The 21986-nt window shown below is 38.0% G+C and overlaps 1 protein-coding gene across 5 annotated transcripts in view; it reads left to right on the top strand.

The window, feature by feature from the left end:
* Positions 1-21986, top strand: part of APAF1 (apoptotic peptidase activating factor 1) — a 37895-nt gene that overhangs the window by 13152 nt on the left and 2757 nt on the right. For 4 of the 5 annotated variants that reach the window (XM_033163236.1, XM_033163234.1, XM_033163233.1 and 1 more), the window contains 16 exons: positions 174-287; positions 1015-1199; positions 1869-1995; positions 3102-3227; positions 5454-5588; positions 7074-7199; positions 7832-7993; positions 9561-9689; positions 11199-11324; positions 12670-12789; positions 14640-14765; positions 16052-16177; positions 16500-16619; positions 16909-17034; positions 19562-19687; positions 21368-21514. In XM_033163236.1, the coding sequence (XP_033019127.1) occupies positions 174-287; positions 1015-1199; positions 1869-1995; positions 3102-3227; positions 5454-5588; positions 7074-7199; positions 7832-7993; positions 9561-9689; positions 11199-11324; positions 12670-12789; positions 14640-14765; positions 16052-16177; positions 16500-16619; positions 16909-17034; positions 19562-19687; positions 21368-21514 (2121 nt within the window). The remainder of the gene's footprint in view (positions 1-173; positions 288-1014; positions 1200-1868; positions 1996-3101; positions 3228-5453; positions 5589-7073; positions 7200-7831; positions 7994-9560; positions 9690-11198; positions 11325-12669; positions 12790-14639; positions 14766-16051; positions 16178-16499; positions 16620-16908; positions 17035-19561; positions 19688-21367; positions 21515-21986) is intronic. The other variant, XM_033163235.1, reaches the window with a different exon arrangement.

Genomic DNA, 21986 nt, shown 5'->3' with positions numbered 1-21986 from the left:
CAATGCATGGTTGCTAATGTTTCCAAAGTGTTAGCACTTTATGAATGAATTTTGGAACATAATAAAAAGGAAGTTTATTCTTCTGAAAATGCAAAGCCAAGTAACAGTTTGAAATGGCATTAAGTGTAGCTTACAAACAGGACTCTTTACTTACAGAATTTTTCTTATTCTAGGAATTCTGTGCTCTCATGTTTTCACTAGACTGGATTAAAACCAAAACAGAATTGGTAGGACCTGCTCATTTAATTCATGAATATGCTGAATACAGTCAAATATTGGATGAAAAGGTATACTGTGAGAAATTAGCAACTATACTTTGCATGACTTGCACTTCTTATTTCATTTAAAGATGCGTGTTTTTTGATAACTCATCCAAGTTTTGGCATAATTGATAATTCTGCCTTGTTTGGAACAGGTGACATTTTATATCTGCATTTCTGAAAAGAAACAGATTCTGATTACATTAATAACTGAGGTAACAGAAAGAGTTTGGAGGATCTGATGCATTCCATTTATATTGTCAAGTTTCTAACATTCCAGTTTAAACTTTTGTCCTGTTTACTCTTCTGATCAGCTAGCTCCACTAGACTCCCACTAATCTAGTTTTGTTTAGCAGAATTAGTGTGATTTGCTTCATTCCTGAATATAAGGTATTTAAATGCTTCAAGGCATCTTGCTAGAAGCTGATCACAGTATAGATTATTGTTTTATGCAGTTGACATGGTGCTTTGCAAATTTTTACAAACAAAATATATGCTGGTGTGTATATATATATATATATATATATATATATATATGAGAGAAACTTGCAATCAGAATTTCAGCAATGTTGGAAAACAGAACTAGGAGTGAGGAAAGAGGCAAAGGTAAGAGTCAGAAAATGTTTGAGGGGCCTCATCTAGTCTAGCTTCCTCCTTATTACAGGATGATGCTTGCTACTTCCAGCAGGCTCTCTTTTTATTATATACTGTCCAGGTTCACTTTTCTTTATGATAAGATGTATATTGTTCACAGGATGCCATTGCACGTGAAAACTTCCAGGAATTTCTATCCTTAAATGGGCACCTCCTTGGGCGGCAACCATTTCCAGACATTGTACAGCTGGGTCTGTGTCAACCAGAAAGTTCAGAAGTCTATCGGCAAGCAAAACTAAAAGCTCAGCAAGAAGTTGAGAAAGGATCATTTTATGTGGAATGGATGTAAGCAGATGCATTTTTACCTATGAATAATATTCTGTCCAAATCAACCCCCCAAAATATAAATGTCTATACAATTTTTACCCCAGTGCTGTACATATGTTTTTGTGCATGCATGATTTATAAATGTTGAGCAGAAATCAGCAGTGTTTGCCTTTTGATGTGCAAAAGGTCTCAGTTCAATCCCTGTTATCTCCAGGTAGGGCTGGGAAAGACCTCTGTTTGAAACTCCTAGAGAGCCACTTCCTGTTAATGTATACTTAGCTAGATGAACCAAGGATTTAACTGCGTACAAGGCAGCTTACAATACTCCTGTATGTGGCAATGAAACATGCATCTTTTTGTACTGTTTCAGCTGGGATCTTAGTTAAAATGCAAACAAATATAATTCAAATACAATGTCCTGTTGTGAACTTAAAGAGCAACTAGATGATGATGATGTGGAAGGAAATTAAAGTTATTTTGGAAATTGATGAAATTTGCAAGGCAGTTTTGAAATAATACCCTGTTGATGAAGAAACAATATGTGTGTTAAAAGAACAATAAATATTTCAGTGAGTGACTATTCTTCCAAAAACACAATTTGGTAATATATATTGCTGCCAGAAATATGTTTTAAATTTGTCCCCAGAAATATACAAACTAAAATACTGTGTGTCTTTTATAATATAGAAATAAAAAATCAATGAAGAACATGTACCGTTTGGTTGTGCGTCCACATACAGACGCTGTTTACCATGCTTGCTTTTCCCAGGATAGACAAAGAATAGCTTCATGTGGAGCTGATAAAATGCTGCAGGTAAGATATATACAGATGTATTTTTAGCTGGTTTGCTTAAAATGAACCACAATTAACATTAGCCACAGTTTTTTGGTTTGGATGACACAACAAGCTATTGTTAAGCTAAAACAGAAATGAAAGCTTTTGAACTCTTTCCTGAGCCTGCAAGCTCTAGTTTAATTGCTGCTATTTTGTGCCATGCTAAATTAGTAGTAGCTAACCTGTTGCCTTCCAGAAGCTGCTGGACTACAACTCCTATAATTCTTGACCATTGACAATATTGGCAAAACCTGATAGGAATTGTAATTCAACGACATCTGGAGAGCCGCAGGTTAGCCTCCCCAGTGCTAAACTATGGTTCAGCATGACATGCAAACACAGCCAGTGTATACTACACACAGGCTTTGCTGGGAATCATATGTTCTCCCCTCTCCTTCCACCTGTCTGGGAGAAGGACGTAGCCTGCTTCACTTTTTAAGCTTTGGCTGTTTGCTTCCTCCAGTAGCCATATATTCTACCCTAGTTTGAGGAGCTTTCGTACACTCCATGTTGATGAAGTCCTCCAGCAATATGAGAAAGAACTGTTGGTTCCTATCTGAATGGTAGTTCTGTGTTGATTGACAAAGCTCTTCAGGCCCTCACCTCTAGCTTCTTGGCTGCTTTCCAATTACTTAAATTTATTCTAGGTATGTACATAATGGTTTCTTGTTAGGGAAATAGATATATTTTTCTCTTCTTTGTCTTTCTGGGGCTTGTTCAAACAACCAGTTAAAGCCTGGCAAGGATGCAAACTGGATTCAGGGAGCTGCCTGCTTCCCTCTAGTTTTCTTTCCTGCCTCTGACCACAGGGTGGCACTGTTACCCATGCCGACGAGTTTTTCCAGGCACACAATACAACCATTTTTGAACAAAGGAGAAATTTCTATGGCATATATTGGTGTTCATTTTATATTGCTGATCGTCTTTCCTCTTCCTTCCACCCTTTTCCTTTTAAACTAATAAAAGTTCAGTTATGTGGTCAGCACAGCTGGTAAAAGTATAACACAACAGTCTTAAAATCTATGTTTAAAATAGTTCAAACTTAATGTATGATTTCATAAGTATCTGTGATATTGCATTTGTAGGTGTTTAAAGCTGGAAGTGGAGAAAAACTTTTGGAAGTGAAAGCTCATGATGATGAAGTGCTGTGTTGCACTTTTTCAGCAGATGACAGATTTGTTGCCACTTGTTCAGCAGATAGAAAAGTAAAAGTAAGCAAATGATGACATATCAGTTATCGTCCTTTGAACCTATACAGCTATTGACATTTCTGGTTGTAGTTAACTGAGAAACTCATACATTTTTAATAACTTGGATGGGTTTGATCAAACTTCTTTTACAAAGATTTCTTCCATGAATGGACGCTAAGTTTGAAATTAACCCAGTATTTTTATTGTATCTTCTATAGAGAGAAACTTCTATATTATTATAATTTATTATATTTATCTATTGCCCTTCATCTGAAGATCTTATGGCGGTTCACAAAATAAAAATATAGAATAAAAGCACAAATTAGTTTAAACAAAAACAAAACAATAACCCCCACTCCCACAAACACATTTCAAAGTGCATAGAATATTAATCAGCCAAAGGCCTGGGGACAGCATTCCACAAACAAGGATCCACTGCAGAAAACAGAACTATAGGTCCTTCTGTCTTTCCAAAAGGGAATCATTAGATGAGGCAGTAGGAACCTGTGGCCTGCCAGATGCTTTTGGACTCCCAACTTTCATGTGCTACAGACAGCATAACAATAGTGAGAGATAATGGAGGATCACAAGTGAGACTGGCTTCTAAGTAAGTGTGCTTAGGATTAGAACTTTAGTTGCCGCTCTTTGAATCTGTTCTAGCTTGAACAGATCCTTTTGAAACATGGATAAGTAAAGCCACGTGTAGCATTTTAGAAGAGACCTCTCATCAGGAACTTATGGAAAGATATCAGTGCTTAATGTATTTAAATTTATTTTAACTTTTCCTTCAGGCGTATCTACCCTCACACAGTAGTTTACAAGACAAATCTTCAAACAAATAGTATATACTAGTGCTCCAAATTTTTAAAATCACATTGACACTTCCCTGTCTCTACTAGACAAGTTTTGCCTGAGCGTCAGCTTAGACATGATGGTGACAGATGCATACTTTTAGAGTACAGGTTGGCATTTTCATGTAGAAAGATGGCATACATACAAAATGTGGTTGTTGAATTATTTCCCTTATCCAAGCTTTTCTCCCAAAACACTCTATTGCTTTGTTCTGGTGATTTCTCAGACTGGAAGTCCGCTCTTCTCTGAGAGAAAAGAAAGTATGAGGAGGTGATGGGGCGTGAGGGTTTTCTGTTCCCAGCCATCACATTTCTCTGTGTTAAATCAGCATGATGTGTTCCAACAAGTCATGCTGCTGTCACATCTAGTTACACTAATATATGTAGGAACTTAATTTGCCCTGTTTGTCACTGCATTTTGCCCACAGACAGTTTGTGATCAAAAAATATAATAAGATATTGCTCCCCCTTTGTAGTTTATTTTATGCTGGCATTTACTACATTTTTATATTCCTTTTTTCCCTCTAAGAAAGTTTAGTTGGGCTACATGGTCCTTCTTCCACCCATTCCCATCTTATTCTTACCACAACTCCATGAGGATAGCTTAGGTGGTGAGATATGAGTGGATCAAGGTAACCCATTGAGATTCATGACGGATTGAAGCCAGGATTTGAATCAAGATCTCCCCTGTCTAAATCCATCACTGTCATTTCCCGCACCTAGAAAATAACAAAATTACTTTGTTTTTACACTTAGTGCTTTGAATTTTCATTCCATTTGTATTTCAGTGTATTATTTATATTTATAATGCCTTCTAGGTTCTCTGCAAATTCCATCTGTACAAGTTCTGTACATCTCCTTCAGGAAGGGGCAAACTTTAGGGTGGGAGGGAGAGACAGTCATTACAGACTGTGCTGTTGAGTGCGAGCACAGCCTGTCTAAATAGAAAGGAAATGAGCCTGTTTGAAAGCTAGACAGGAAAAGGCTTCACTCAGGTCTGCCTTGAATGACCCACCCCCAAGCCATTCCATGATTGGGCTGTTTAAATTTAAATGTGCAAGAGCAAAAGGATCCCACCCCCTGCCATTTCCCACGGCCACACTGGGCTACAACCACTGCTGCCTGTCAAACCAGTAAGGTTCTGCAACTCATTCTGATTACTCTATGGTAACTCTCGGTTATCCAGATCACAGTTGCATGCTTAAAACTGTTTTTTCAACTATTCTCTAATATCATTAAAATGTGGAGATCTCAGGAAATGTACTGCATGCAGAAAAAATGTTTTAGAAAGCTTTGCCAAGTGTCCAGATGAGTGTTTGATTAGAGTGTATATATCAGAAAAAATATTTCAAAACACTTATTTAATTTTTTTATTATTATTTAAAACTACTTGTAGGTCTGGAATTCAAGAACAGGCCAGCTTGTGTGTGTGTTTGAAGAACATGCAGAGCAGGTCAACTGCTGCCAGTTCAACAATACAAATCATCGCCCATTTCTATTGGCTACATGTTCAAATGACACTTTTGTCAAAGTAAGTAAGTAAAAGATACAGTATTCATATTTATAGTCACACCTACTTTACAGTTGTAATTTGGACACTTTCTTACTGTATGGTGGTAAGAGTATCCATGGAAACTTACCTCAGATCTGCAAACTTGGTATCCCTTACCTTAGCCACTGGAGGCCACTTGGATTCTGCATGATTACTGGCTTTGATAGAGTAGGAGAAGGAATTACAGATGTGCTTCCTTATGTCCATCACTCTCCGGTTCCAGGTTTCCTGTAGAAGTCACTGATAATCTTTCATGCTTGGACTGCACATTAGTTACATATCCAGTTGCTTCCTGCTTGCCATGTATACTTTTGTAATAAATTGTTTTCAACCAGGATATCTGAAGGATCTCTCATATATGAGCCTACCTGTTCTCATTGATTGTCAGGGGAGGCTGCTCTCCCATTTGCAGCGATGAAACACCTGGGAAGAGAACTTATTAGTAGTGGCACCCAGGCTATAGAACACTGCCTGAGGACACTCAAATACCTCCTGACGATGACTTCAGATATCAGGTTAAAAACAGTATTGGTCAGATAATGTGTTTGTTCAAGGCATTCTCTAAAACAATGAAGGTAATAAAATGAAGGAGTTTGGCTTCTGTATTTGATTTGTATATACTTTCATTGATTTAATAATGTCTGTCCTATATTACCGTTTGTAAAGTGTTTCACAGATATACTTTGCTGCTGGCCTTTAGGGTTCAATTAGGGAGAAAATGATACTTTATTAAATACATGCATGCATGCATATGCATATTGCTGCTTCTGAACTTCTTGCTGCTTGCTCCAGCAATCTCTCCTTAATTCATGTTGGATGGGCTTTAAGGAACTCCCACACTGCTTCCTATCTTATCTGCAAATCTGTCTCATATTTTGAGACTTATTTTTATATAACTGTCATTGTTTTTGATGTACTTAGGGGTTGAGGTGCTGTATATAAGGGTAGGCAGACAGATTTAAGAGAATGAAATGAACTAATAGAATAGGGTCTGTAACTTTACTCTCCGAAGAAGAAGAGTTTGGATTTGATATCCTGCTTTATCACTACCCGAAGGAGTCTCAAAGCGGCTAACATTCTCCTTTCCCTTCCTCCCCCACAACAAACACTCTGTGAGGTGAGTGGGGCTGAGAGACTTCAAGGAAGTGTGACTAGCCCAAGGTTACCCAGCAGCTGCTTGTGGAGACACGAACCCGGTTCCCCAGATTACGAGTCTACCACTCTTAACCACTACACCACACTGGCTCTAAAACTGTGCAGAACAGTTTGTGGTAAGGAAATTCGGAATGTTCATACTGAAAATTGCAAGCAGCATCACCCCCCCCCCAAAAAAAAAATTCGTAGTGGTGGCTATTTTGAGGATAGAAACTGAATCAACCACTTTCCCACTGTTTTATGCAGAAACTCAAAAGTTTTTTACTCTATTCCCCCACCCCACCCCTAAACCCCAATTCTTATATACAGCTCTGGGATTTGAACAAGAAACAGTGTCGTAATACACTGTTTGGTCACAGTAGTTCTGTTACTCACTGCAGATTTTCACCAGATGATAAGTATGTGGCTAGTTGCTCAGCAGATGGAACTTTAAAGGTATGCTTTGGAAACTTTGACTTCTAGTACTTAAAGCCAGATTCAATAACCTTTTGATTTTGTAGTCCAGGAATTAAATGCTTCTCAAAAGCAGAGATTGCAATCCTGCACTGTGCCCCTGAATTCTTAGTCAATGGGGGCATACTTTCACACTCTGTTGTTTCTGAAGCAGATTACGTTGAGAGATAATGATGTCATTTTATAACTAAAAGATATTTGAAATTTACATTGAAAAGCTTATAAATATATGTCCCTGTTATTCCCAAATACCTTGCATGTGAAAAAATAGTATTAGGTATTCTCAAACCAAAAGCATTTATGAGCTCTGTTCATTATTTGGCAATATTTCAGGTATAAATTAGCCCAAATATAAAATGTCTGACATTAATTTAGTTGCTTGATCTTAATGTGCTGCAATTTTTTAAAAATATACTTCTAATTCCACAAGCAGACAGTTGACTTTAATGTCTATAGATCACTGGAGAGAGTAAATTGTTTTGTTAGCAGCTATAATTGGATATGAATAAATACCTTTGCAAAATGAAATTTTACAGATCACTAGTTAGCATTAATTTTGTCTTCTACTCACATTCATTTTTTAAAGGCTTAATATAGTGTATTTATTTTTAAAGCTTTGGTATGCACATTCGGCAAATGAACTGAAAACTATTGACATAGGATACTGCTTTAGAAATGTGGATGACTACCAGGATGATGTGGAAGTCTTAGTGAAGTGTTGCTCCTGGTCATCTAATGGAACTACAGTGTTGGTGGCAGCGAAAAACAGGCTTTTTGTAAGTACTTAAGTATGTCAGTAATGACTTCTTTCCTCTGAGTCACCATCTTGTTTTCCATTTGTGTTTATTTTAAAAATTGGGCAGGAGAGCAAAGAAGAGAACAACAGAAACATAGGGAACGCATCATTTGTGCTTAGACTTCATGATGCAGAGCCTTCAACCAAGCGCTGGTCTCCGACCAGAAGTTATTTCAGTGCAGTGCAGCATCCTACATGTTCTGTGCACACACTTTCTCACACATGCACACACTTACTTTTCAAAGGGACTTATCAAAGGACTTTCCCAAGTTGCCTCTGCTGAGCTGCAGTTTTGTCCCAAAAGGAATGGCTCTTTTGCACCAGTCCTCTTCCCTACTGTAGTTTTGATGTCAAAAAGCGAGTGTACAGTCCTGCCATCTCACAGGCTTTGAACTGCAGTTAAGAGATGGTTTTTGTTTTGTTGGAAATGATCAAATACAATTTTTGCCGTACTTCTACTAAATTGCTCAAAGAACATACAGTGGTACCTCGGGTTACAGACACTTCAGGTTACAGACTCCGCTAACCCAGAAATAGTTCCTCGGGTTAATAACTTTGCTTCAGGAAGAGAAAAGAAATTGCTGCGTGGTGGCGGCGGGAGACCCCATTAGCTAAAGTGGTACCTCAGGTTAAGAACAGTTTCAGGTTAAGAATGGACCTCCAGAACGAATTACCGGTAAGTTCTTAAACCGAGGTACCACTGTATATCATATAGTAGTAGTGCATTCACAGACTGCGAAAGGATGATTCCATTTTTGTTAAGTTATCAGTAAGAAGGCATGAATAAATTGTATTGATTTATAGACTGTTAAACTCGCTTTGAGCAGAGTATAAGTTGGAGTTAGGAAAATAACTTCAAAAGATTTTGGTAGTATTCCACCAAGTTCCATGAACAAAGGGGGTAGAATTGTTGTAAGTTAGAAGATAGGATTTTAATGGTTTTTAAATATAACACACATCAAATTAAAATTGTAAACAGTGTTCTGAAGAACATACACTCAAATTCCTAAACTGGTTTGGAGATAATATTGGTGTAATAATACTTTTTATTCAAGTTTTGATCATGCAGCCTTTTAATTATAGTTTACAGAAATGGTGTTATTTTTTAGGATAGTTGTAAAACACTTAATCTGTTAAACATTCTGTTATATAATTGGATATCAATTTCCTAATAATAATAATAATAATTTATTTATTTATACCCCGCCCATCTGGCTGGGTTTCCCTAGCCACTCTGGGGAATGCTAAGATGTCAGTCTGCATCTGTATTAGAAGTACATTTTTAATTTTTATATATGGGGTTTTTGTTTATCTGTTCTATTTGTTTTATAATTGTATATTTTATTGCTGTAACACACCCTGGCACCTTATGGGGAAGGGCAGATAAAAAAATTAATAAAATAAAATTGATTCTCTGGCAGTCAATATACTGTTGAAATAACCAACTAACTAACTATGCTTTTGGTGTTTAAACTCTTGTCAATGATGTAGTTGTAAAATCATGTGACATTTAAAATTGCTGTTTAATGTGGCTATTATGTTTACAGCTTTTTGACGTTAAGACCAGTGATTTGTTGACAGAAGTTCTTATAAGCCACCACAGCACTATTCAGTACTGTGACTTTTGTCCCAACAGCCAGATGGTTGCAGTTGCTTTATCACATTATTCTGTTGAGGTAAGTCACTATATTTAAGAAAATGTAAAGTAAATCCTTTCCATTCTTCATATTTCCTCTTGCTCTGGTGGGAAGAGGTCATCGCTAAGTGGTAGATTACAGGTTTTGCATGTAGAAGATCCCAGGTTTAATCCCTGGCACCTCTAGAAAGACCTGGGAAAAACAGAGCAGCTGCCCATCAGAATAAATGGAATTGAGCTAGGTGACCCAAGGCAATATTAGGAAGCTATAATGTTAACCTTTGTGTGGAATTGGGCTCATCTGGCCAATTTGAGCTAATTCAAATTGATCATCTTTTTGCCAAAAGCTACTGCTGTTCTGCTGTTAAGAATATCACTTAAGCGCTACCTTCCATCAAAGAGTTACTTTCATCAAAACCAAGACACACATGACTGCTGTTAAATTTTGATCAAAGATCTGTAATATGTCTCAGTATCGCCTTCCTAATCCATTTCCAGTAGAGCCCTGGGAGTTATGGCAATACCCACAGGAAAAACCATATGTATTGTCCGTGTTCTAAAGTCTCACTGTTTAGAAAGTGAGTTTGACCTTTCTGAATCACCCTCTTAGCATAGAATGATGAAAGAATCCCTCTGTCGCTTATTGGAATCGTTTTGAATATGGATTTTTCTAGTCTAGTCTGCATTTTTCAAAGGCTCATTTGGTCAGTGAGCTCATTCTCCATTTTAAATTTTGGCAATCAACCTTGAATTGAACATTTTAAGAGCAGGAAATTCCTATTGCCTCTATATAGCTGTGTATGCATAAAAATATAATGCAGTCCTAGAAGTAAAGCACATTGAACACAGTGGTGTTGACGTCTGAGCAATCATGCATAGGATTCCACTTATTTACTTCGTGGGATGCCCAGGTAACACAATAATTTCACTTGATTCAGCTATGTGTCCATCTAGTTGAAGCTAATCAATAGTTATCTGGGTTTTACTGGTCACATCATTCTCTGAATCCTTTACCAATTTCAGCAAAAGAAAAATAAACTTTTATATAATCATCATGTAAGAGTGCCAGTTTAAACCAGTAATCTGCATATTTTAACAGTAAAATGAATTAGTTTGTGATATCTTAAATCAAAACAGTGACATTTCAGAGAATCTTCTACTAGAAAAATGGTCAGAGTCATTCATGAAAAATGGTCAACCACTGCATTCTTCATTCACTCTGTTTCTGCAAACAAATACCGAAACAATTCAGAGCTAATTTGCTTCTGTCTGCTTGGTCATGTAATATGGGTATTCAATAGTGGCCGTGAGATGCAGCTTGTAAGCATGTCTTAATATGGCAACTTTGAAATAGTGAGGCAGGAATATTTTGTTTCTCTTTTGAAAATCTCATATATGTATGTTAATGCGGATTTTCCCAAATGAAGTCTCATTCACAAATGGATAAAGACACTAACTCTAAACTAAGCACACTTTGATTAAAAGTGAATAGATGTCCCAAACTACTACCAAAACTGCAAATAATTAGTTTGTTCTGAACTTGATTTAGATATGGAATATTGAATCCTCTTCCAAAATTGCTGACTGCCGAGGACATATGAGTTGGGTCCATTCTGTGACATTTTCACTTGATGGGTCATTATTTCTCACTTCTTCTGATGACCAGACAATAAGGGTGAGCTTATTCTTCTTCAAATATTTGATGGGAATTGTGTTTCTTTAATAAAACAAGATTTAGCTTTCCCATCCAGTCATAGACTCCCAAGATCTATGTATGTATTTATTATGAGTTGAGTTAAAGGAGGAATTGTAACGATCAAAGCATTCATGAAACTTTGGCATGTTTGGGGAAATGTCACCCGCACCATTTCTTAAATTCCTTATTACTGAAAAATATTTTGAAAATAAAATACTGTATATACATTTATTATAATTATCATTCTCTCCTGAACAAAGACATCTGATTTAAAATGCAATATTAATAATTAAAATAATAGAAACACTAAAATTAAAAGCCTTATTAGCACAATTCAGATTGCCAGGATGAGTTTGGATTTGGTAGACCTTGTACTTTTCTGGCTGAGTCTTGCCTAAGCAGGAGTTACGCTGGCATAACTCCTTCACCCTGGTTTAGCTGGCAGAACTTAAGCTGGGGCAAGTCCCCCAAAAGGGGTTTTCCAGGGGTGTGGTGTGGGCAGCAGACAGCAAGGAGACACACTTACTCCAAACCCGCTTTACCTTGGTTATGTGATCTAGCAACCCGGCAGAACCTAGCTGGCAAAAAAAGGGTGTCGTGAATCAAATTCCTTCTGAACAGTGTTTTGAACAGATAAAACTTAAGCTGGCTTTCTATAGTTAGGATTGTTCTGTGAATCAGAAGGCACTAGTACATAATTGTGAAGCAGTACACATGGGCAATAAAAACACTAAACCATAGTATCTCCCCTTTCCCCCTAAAAGTAGAAAAAAGCAACACCACAGGTTGGAAATTGACTCAGCAAATAGAAACATGCATTGTTAACTGCTGGCAAATACCTTTTAAAACAGGAGGGTCTGCATCACGGGTAGCTAGCAAGGTGCCCTCCAGATGCTAGATTCGGACTCCCATCATCCCTGCCCATTGAGTGTATTCCAGCAACATCTACACTGGCTACTCGTTGTGTACACTTGCCAGTGGAACGTGGCTAGTGATGGGGGCTAGTAAGTTGTCTTTGGCAGGAAATTGGAGTAGTCTGAGTGCCACAGTGGAGAATACCCTGATCCTAACTCTGCAAATGATGGAATCTCTCCCTTTTTTTAATCTCTTAGACTGAGGACCATATGAGAAAATTGTAGTTTAAGTGACTGAAAACTAAAATGCCTGCCTGCATTAAGTAACTTCATACATGAAAGCAATATTTTTAAAAGTATATTTTTAAAAGAGTAAATACAGTTCTAAATTCAAACTTCCAATTTGTGCCCTAAAGTCTTAAATTTTTGACATTGCAGAACTTCTGCTACACCCTTCTTCTCTTCAACAGATATGGGAGACAAAGAAGGTGTGTGAGTCCTCCGCTGTTGTGTTGAAACGTGAAATAGATGTTTTGTTTCCTGTTAATGAAGTTTTCATCTTGGCTATTGACAGTATGAAGCATCTGCAAGTAAGTATGTTTTGTATGTTGCATATGGAACATTTAGAAAGCTTTGGCTTTTATGACTTGAATGTAGCTGTACCAAAGATAATAGATGCCTCTCTTAGTCCTTCTGCCTTTTCCTCTGGCCAACCTTGGCATGTGCCATCCCCACCCCTCAAGGTTGTCCATAAGGGAAAGCAGCCCTCAGACAAAAAATGTTGAGTGAGAAGAGTAGGTTCCCAGATTAAAGAGGAAAAAACCTGCATCTAATGTCACTAGCAGGATCTGAGTTTTCCAACCATGTTTGATGAGTACAAAATGTGTGGCACATAAATCAAGTTGTGTTGATTGAATCCCTAATCTTGATGAATGCGAATGGGTGCTGTTGTCTGGCTACATACCAGTATTGCTTGTACCATTAGGCTTCACAGTGCCTCAGGGTGTGGAGTTGCTCTTCCTCAGGGTTCTCAGACAGCCAATTAGCAGACACTCCTGAATAGCTTGATCCTGTAAGGGACCAGGCAGGTAGGAAGACATTTGCATTTTATGGAATTCCTCTGCATAATGAGGAGTCACTGGAGATGAAGTGGCTAACTGATGCTCTTGCCGTGGTTTCCCAACCCTCTGCCTAGGTCACCATCCAAGGCAAAAGGAAGATTTGAAGAGTATGAATTTGGGGGAATACTCAAACTGGCAGAAAGGCTGAGCTCTTTGGTAACGGTGCATGAAAGAACTGGAACTATTAATAGAAAAAGAACCTCAGAAGAAGAGATTTTCTCAATTCAATAGGTGTTAAGAAATTGTATCTCTATTTATAATTTCTCATTGAAACTTCCTTGGAAAGGTTTGTGGAAATGTGTGTACTAGAACAATACAGATGCCTCTGTTTTACACATTTCTATACCACTTATTCTCCCATGGAACTTTGAGAGCTCCTGTGGACCACCCTATTCACTAGAGTGTCTCCTGTGATGTTCAGAATATATGGGCTATACTCCCACCTCAGCATAGGAAGCAGGTTTGGAGAAAAGAAGAAAGGGCAATCTCCCACTCAACTATCTTAGTAGAAAGTGGTAAAGAAAAACTGTTTTTGCATGGGGTGCCCCCCCTTTCTTTCCCTTCTTCCATGTGGAAACTGTGCTAGAATCTTCTATAAACCCTTCTCTAACCTGTCAAAGGGCTATGAGACTGAAATGTCATAAACTGGTTTTTTGCCTGTTTGAAGAAAAGAAATACCATTGGGCAACTGTTTTGAAGAGCAAAATTATCCAATTTGGCCACCCTTTTTGTATCACACTTATAAATAAGGATCAAAGTGGTGATGTTCTTTTTTGTTCTTCAGTTAGTGTTTGCTGTTAGCGTTGCTATGGATATTTGTGAAGCAAGGGGAAAAAGGTTGCAGCTGTGCAATGGCGGTGTTCATGTCTGCCTACCGCTGAATAGTTAAAGCATTTGTGAAAAATAATTGCAAGCTTTTTTTAGATATGGAAGAACTCCTTCTAAAGTGAAATTGTGGGTGGTTTGCCCTTAATACAAAGCTCTTTTCTATGTTTCTATGTAGTCAGAAGACTCAGACCAACAAAATTATGATAAGCAGGCACACTCTTAGTAAAGCAACAACAAAAAGCAGTTGTGCCAGTCATACACATTTACTACCTATCTTTCTTATTTAGTGTAATTCTGCTACTTCTGATCATAGAACCATGTATTTTGGAGTTTCTTGGTTTGGAGGGCAGATAAAACTGTAATAAATATGACAGTAATCTAAAAAATCACTACTGAAGTAGAGGAGAGGGTCAGATGCTTTTTTATGTGAAAGAGGGTGTGTGTGTGTGTGTTGTACAATAATAATTTCCAATTATGCCATTGCATTGCAGCTAATTAATGGCTTCACAGGCCATACTGTTTATCAGACTGAAGAACAGGAGCCTTTCATTTGCTGCTGTTGCTTATATGAAGACATTCAGACTGCAGCATTTGGGGAGAAGAATGGAACAGTAAAGGTAAAGTAGTTAGGCATTGGCTTCTCTGATAGTGATCATTTCAGGTGTTATACAAAAAATGATAAACTGGCATTCAGAATCTCACAACCAAAAACACTAGCAGGGAATCAGTTGTAAAATACTCTATTCTGGGATAATTTAGGTCTATCAAGCACCAAATATTCAGTTCTCCTCAAATTGCCTGCCACTTTAGATTATGACATTGGGAATGGGTGAGAGCTTAATTCACCAAGTCAAGCTGATGATCATCTCCTTAGAATCATAGAATTGTAGAGTTGGAAGGGACTACAAGGATCATCTAGTCCAACACCCTGCAGTGCAGGAATCTTTTGCCCAATGTGGGGCTCGAATCAATGACCCTGAGATTAAGAGTCTCATGCTGTACCAGCTGAGCTATCCTTTCTCGTGTTCAGTTCATGCTTTACTATATTGTTGCAGAAAAGTATATTAGTTTTGCTATATAATAAATATAAAAGCAAAATAATTTTCTGTTTCATTATAATTAAACAGGTCCTCTTTCTGAAAATTCACCCAAGGAAAAGGACGGAATTCCCTAATTGAATTTCTCCGTCCCAAGACCTAATGGTTTGCAATATCTGTACTTATAAAAGGCTACATTGGAGTATTGAGGTGCCCTAATAGACTTCCTGCTTCCTTGAAACTAGTTTTCCCAGATTCCTTTATATGTTGTGAGCCAAATATATAAAGGATATTGTACTTAGAACTGAATTATACTTTGTTTTTTAAGGTTCTCTCAGTATGTTTTCTGGTATTCTCAAATCCAGTTGTGAAGCATCACACTTTGATTATGAATGCATTAATTTCCTTGTTTCATCATGTATTTTTTATGTATAGCTACCTATTATAAAGTGCCTGTTGGTTGTACTCTCTAATAAATAATCAAGCACTTTATAAATACAATACTTGCTATAAATGTGTATTTTTTTCAGTAAGAGTGCATTTTTTAAAGATACCTTTTAATAACCATGCTAATGAAGTAGAAAGAAGAATATCTGCTGTCTATATGGATTGCTATCATATTTCTGGACATAGATCATGCAGGAAGCTTTTGTTGCATGTTTCATTTATAATTTCTCCTTTTAGTTGTTTTAGGTTAAAATAATTGAGGAAACATTGCTTAAAAGAAGTAGCTTTTTATAACACAATCTCATTCATAATACTACTGCTTTTTAAAAATATACTTGTGGGTTTGCATCTCTATTTCCTTTCAATCTGTAAGCAATGTGAACTCACAACAATCTGTTGTCTGATCCCATTTTTAAAAGGTATTAAATCTGTCAAGTGGGAATATTTTAAAATCCAGAACTGGACACAAGGAAGCTGTACAACACTGCCAGTTTACTTCTGATGGGAAAACACTCATTTCAAGCTCTGATGACTCAACTATACAGGTGCGGAGCATTTTAAACTATTGCTTGAGAATATATGTTTCTGAAGAAGCTAGGTGCAGTCCAGCAAAGTTTGTTTTGTTTAAAGCTTGATATTTATTTATTTTTGGGGTACTTTGTGAGGGTGAGATGAAAATGCTTCTTAGAGATCAAATAATTCTTTTGGAGGGGGGTTTAAAGACCTTGTGGGAGGAGTAGTATTGTATTGTAAAGAAAAGTTGAGGTTTTTTTGTTTTACTAAAGAAAAAAGTCTTGTTTTCACCATAAAAGCAAGCCAGAGTTGAATCCAAATTCCCATACTCTATTCTAATTTCTGTTTTATTAGGTGTGGAATTGGCAAACAGAGGAATTTATTCTCCTGAAAGGTCACAAGGAACCTGTCAAGAATTTTCATCTTCTAAAACACTCAGGGCTTCTTTCATGGTCATTTGATGGGACAGTTAAGGTAAATAAAAAACCTAAGCATTGACAACTTAGATTGGGTGCCTGTAGCTAAACCTTAAAGGAAACAAATGCACATCTTGTGAACATCATATTTGTTGTGTTTTCAAAGTTAGATAACACTATTTACGAGTCTTGTTTTGACTGCAAAATATTCAGTGGTTAAAGTACGTACTTTTTAAAAAAGCATCTATTGCTAAGTATTTTGAAAGACAAAAACACCAAACACCTGTGTACTGTTTATAAGCCCTTGTACCAGCACTACTGTTCACTGGAACATTTTAATTTTACAGCTCTGGAACACAGTTACAGGAGAACTTGAGAGAGATATCATTTGCCATGAAGACACCATTCTTTCTTGTGTAATTTCACCCAATACCACTATGTTTTCCACTACCTCTGCTGACAAGACTGCCAAGGTCAGTACAGGTTTACAAATGAATGCCAAAACATACAGCACCATCTACTCCTGAGTTTAGCACTTTTTAATCCTAATTCAGTAGAAGAGTTGCATAAATGCTTAATGGTATTTTGCTGATAATCAGAAAGATCTTAAAAGTTGCCAACTCTTAACTTAATCATGACCTATGAGCTTAGTCCTGGCCCCTCTTCTAAATACAATGAGATCCAATGGACATAATCCTATTCACTCCAGATGCAGCACCCAAGGGCATGACAGAACTCTTTCCCCCCTCTTCTTTTCCCCTGCGAAATGACATGGTTGAGCACTGTGCCAGGTTGTTGCAAGGAATTTGAGGCCTGCATACACACTTTGCATCCTCATCCAGCCTCTTTGGAAATGGATTTGACAGAATGCATGCAAACGCTTTTAGTGACATGCACGCAAACGCTTTTAGAGGGGGTGAGCCCCTGTATCTTGTGTGCACTGTCAGACATGTATTTGGTGAAGTCAGGTTTGGGGAAACTGATTCAAATCACTTGCTGTCACTGATCCTTTGATTCCTTAGTTATTTATACCCAACCCTTTTCCACTATATTTTAAGTGGATCAGATAAGATTTTCCATTTTAGTCTTGCCACATCTCTTTTTTTTTAAGCCACCAAAATTGGTTACCTTTACCATGTAAATTATTCAGGTCTTCCAGATAACCAGGTAAATGGGAGAAACATCAAGTAGGAGTAAATCTTGGACTGATAAAACCTGTCCTTCAAGTGTAAGGCCAAAATGTCTCCTTCAATTGTCTTTTTAGGAGCTTGGCCAAAGCAGTATTGGGCTTCTGTAATTTAAATTGTCATCATTATTCTGAAACAAGTAGTTTCTAACAATGGCAAGGGAAATATTGTCACAGGGCTGCCAAGGAACGGCTTGAAGCCGAGGGAGGGGGCTGAGCAGAGCAAGAATGAGCCCTTAGAAAACTACAGGCAGGAAGGAAGATCAGCAGTGGAAGGGCTCCCGGAGGCAAATGAAGGGCCTCAGCAACGCCTGAGTAGTTCTGGAATGGAAGGGGAGGGTGTGCCCGTTCCTTCAGCAAGGGAGCGAAGGGGCTGGAAGTGCAGGGAGCAGAGAAGAAGGCTTGGGTTACCCAAACTGCTTTGCTGGAGGCGTAGTCGTAAATCTCCACTTCCGGGATCTGTTAGCGACGAGTCAGATGCATAAGAGTCTTAACTGCAATCTGTATATATGTATATAATAAAGAACTGTAAACATATCTCTCAGTGAGTAGAGTTATTTCTTGCGGAGAGCTTCCAGATCCCTTCACAAATATCAAGTACAAACAATTGCAAATACACGTCAGCTTCCTCTTCTTTTCACTTCAGTTAAATACAGTTAGCCAGGTATGGTATATTACAGAGGGTTACTACAACCCTATTTCTCCCATTTCAGAAATAAATAATCTAAATTAAAGATTTAAATGCAGCTCCCTGGACAGTTCTCTTGTGCAGGGCAATATAGGAAAGCTGCTTTCCAAGAAATATTTACAAGTTTACCTAGGAGATCCTCAGTCAAAAGATCAGTAATAACATATGGAGAGCCTCACTGGAGCAGAGAAAAGGTCCTTCTAGTCTTGTAACCTGCTTCACACAGTGGCAAACTGTTGCTCCCCAGTAGTTGAGATTCAATAGCATACTGCCTCGGAATTTCTGTGTAGCTTCCATGGCAATCATAGCCTTTGTAGATCTGACTTCTATGCGTTCGTCTTCTTTTAAAACCATCTCATGTTTTTAAACAAGCTCATGGCCATCTCCACATCTTCTTGCATTGAGTTCCATTAATTATGTGATACATGAAGAAGTGCTTTCCTTTGTCTGTCCTGAATCTGCTTCCAATAATTTTACTGGTTGATGAGGGGGAGAAAAAGTTTTGTCCACTTTCTCAGCACCAGCCATACTTAGAAACCCCTGTGTTCTCCCTTAGCTGTCTTGTTTAATCTAAAATGAAACAAAAACCTAAAACACTTCAACTTTCATTTGCAGGGTGCACCACCTAACTTCTCATTTTGGCTGTCCCTTTACATACCTTCTGCACTTTGCTCTGTCCTAAACCATCTGTGTAGAAAAGTTTAGCTTGCTTTCTATTGTGGGCAGGCTCTTGCAGAGCCAGGCAGAAGCCCGGGCCAGGTAGATAATGTGGGGATTTCAAGGCTTGAAACATATCTGCATATAAAGACAAAATGGAAAATATAGATATACAATAGTGCTTTTTAAAAATACATAGGGAAAATGATTATTTTAAATATTTACATTTAAATAATGGTGAGTGATTGTGAATATGCTGACCGAGGCCCCCTTTGGAATCGGAGGCCTGGGCCAATTGGTCCATATGACACCCCCCCCCTCTGTTTGGGCCTGATTGTGGGAGTACCTTAACCAATTTTCATATCTGAGTCATTGAAGTCCAAATATCTTTTACAGGTAGGAAGCTCAAAATGAACCTAAAAATACTGGAATATAATTTAACAATGTGTTTCATGTTTTAAATCTTTAGGTATGGAGTTTTGAAAGTTCATCGGTTCTTCATACGCTGACTGGTCATGACGGCTGTGTGAGGTGCTGTGCCTTCTCCCTTGACAATGAATTGTTGGCCACAGGAGATGACAATGGGGAAATACGGGTACTCCATTTTGTTTTTAAATGATTTATTTAAAAATTTAGCAAAAAAGTTATTGCAGCAACACAAGAGTTTCTCACAAATTAGGTGGTGGCTCTTTGGTACTGTAAGACCTTGTTTGGGTGACTGTGTACAAGTTTTAGCATTCCAATGTAACAAGAATATTAACAGACGTGGAGAAGGATCTCAGGTACAGTTCTGATAACAAAAAGATGATTAGAAATAGAAAGGCTGCATTAAATCCAAAGAAAGTAAGATTAATGACTAAAGGGTATTGGGGAAAGGAAGGCAATTCTTCATTAAAGATCATAAACATATTTACATATAAATGTGGGACTTACTTGCCTCCTCTGTTTTGTTGTTAATATGTGTTGCATCTTGATTGCATACATTTTCATGTCATTCTGCATTGATTAATCTTTCCCTTTTGTCCCATGCAGCCATTCATTTCCAACATGTGATTTGTCTCTCCAAACCTAATGCAGTATAGAGTGGTCCCTTTGAATGCTCATTGTGCCACTGGTGGCTTCAGTGTTGCCCCAAACTTGTAGAGGATTAGGGCTGACAGTGCAAAGAAATGTGTGCATCGAGCCTTGGTTGTAAGCACAATATGTGACACTCTAAAATTAGTCATTACTGCTTAGATGGTGTGGAAGAAAAGGTGGTAGCCTTTATTTACAATTTTCATACTTTTCATGCACAAGTGAATTGTGAGAGACTTAATTCTTAAACAGTTTTTAAAATCTAGAATTTTATGAAGGCTAGCCACATGAAGTAATGAGTTTAAATGGCAGAAAAGTACATATAGCATGGCTCAGAAATGTTTGTTAAGTTGAGGATGTTTCAGAGAACAGGTCTGACAGATATGTCAGAAATACCTGGGGCGGGGGGGGGGATCTCTGGCCTTTGTCCAGTCTTGGCCCGTCATGGGATCCTGTTTGACCCATGAGGCCATTTCCTTCAAACTGTGTTCATAAGATGATACGGTTTAATCTTGCATTAGCTATGCAATTCTTTTCCCAGCCAAAAACAAGATTGCAAAGCAAAGGCAGCAGGATTTTTTAATAGTTTTCACATTATAAAACCATCACCTAAATTGGGATGAAAGCTCTGTGCCGAAGCACCCTTTGAACCAGCTCATGGAGACAGCACCTGAGGATCAAACAGGTGCATGGGGACTTCCTTAAAGCCATTTGTAAGCCTCTCGCCGCCTCCTCCAATTTCAGAGGCTTAAAAGGGAAGCACCGGGAGACTTGCAAAAGATTTTGTGAGTTTCACCTCCCCCTTTTAAGGCTCCAAGATTAGGGACTTAAAGGGCTTTTTGTTTGTTTCCCCACACTCCCCTTTTAAGCTGCTGAGACTGAGGGATTTAAAAAAGGGGGCACAAGTGATTTTGACATGTGATGTTATATGATTGACAGGTGGGTAAAGTCATCCACCTGTCAAAGTTGACCCCATGGAGCTAAAAATGTTTCCTGTCTTGACCTCTGGCGTGGGATAGGTTTCCTTGTGGTTTGTAGAAATTTTCTGTGCCAAGATCATTTTATTTAGTTGAGATTCCTGCATTGCAGGGGATTGGACGATAATTAACTATTTTATGATTTTAAGGGACTATGAATATAACTACAATTACACAGCATCCTTATCCTGTTTTTGTATGTTTTTGTACTGCTTGTGTCTCAGGTTTGGAATGTATTGAGAGGAGAACTGCTTCACCTCTATTCCCATGCTTCAAAAAGTGAGGGAGAATCAGCCCACGGAGGCTGGGTAACAGACCTTCGCTTTTCCCCTGATAGTCAGATACTTGTTTCTTCTGGGGGATGCATTCAGGTAAGTTCAACAAGAATGGGTACAAAAGGAGAATTATTTTGCAATTTATTAACAAATGTGAAAATGTTAAATAACTCTAAATACACAGTAAATTGTCAGGATTTCATTAGTGTTTTGTTGCAAATAGAAAATATATCCAAAAGGTTTAAAGATGTTAAAATTTTGTATCAGTCAGTTGTCCTCAACCATTGTTTTCTGAAACTGACATCTGAGAAATTAATAGGTAAAGGTAAAGGTACCCCTGACCATTAGGTCCAGTCGCAGACGACTCTGGGGTTGTGGTGCTCATCTCGCTCTATAGGCTAAGGGAGCTGGTGTTTGTCCGCAGACAGCTTCCAGGTCATGTGGCCAGCATGATTAAGCCGCTTCTAGCGAACCAGAGCAGCGCACGGAAATGCCATTGACCTTTCCGCTGGAGCGGTACCTATTTATCTGCTTGCACTTTGACATGCTTTCGAACTGCTAGGTTGGC

The sequence above is a fragment of the Lacerta agilis genome, chromosome 10 (assembly GCF_009819535.1).
Source record: "Lacerta agilis isolate rLacAgi1 chromosome 10, rLacAgi1.pri, whole genome shotgun sequence".
Taxonomy (NCBI): domain Eukaryota; kingdom Metazoa; phylum Chordata; class Lepidosauria; order Squamata; family Lacertidae; genus Lacerta; species Lacerta agilis.
This window is presented reverse-complemented; position numbering and strand designations above follow the sequence as displayed.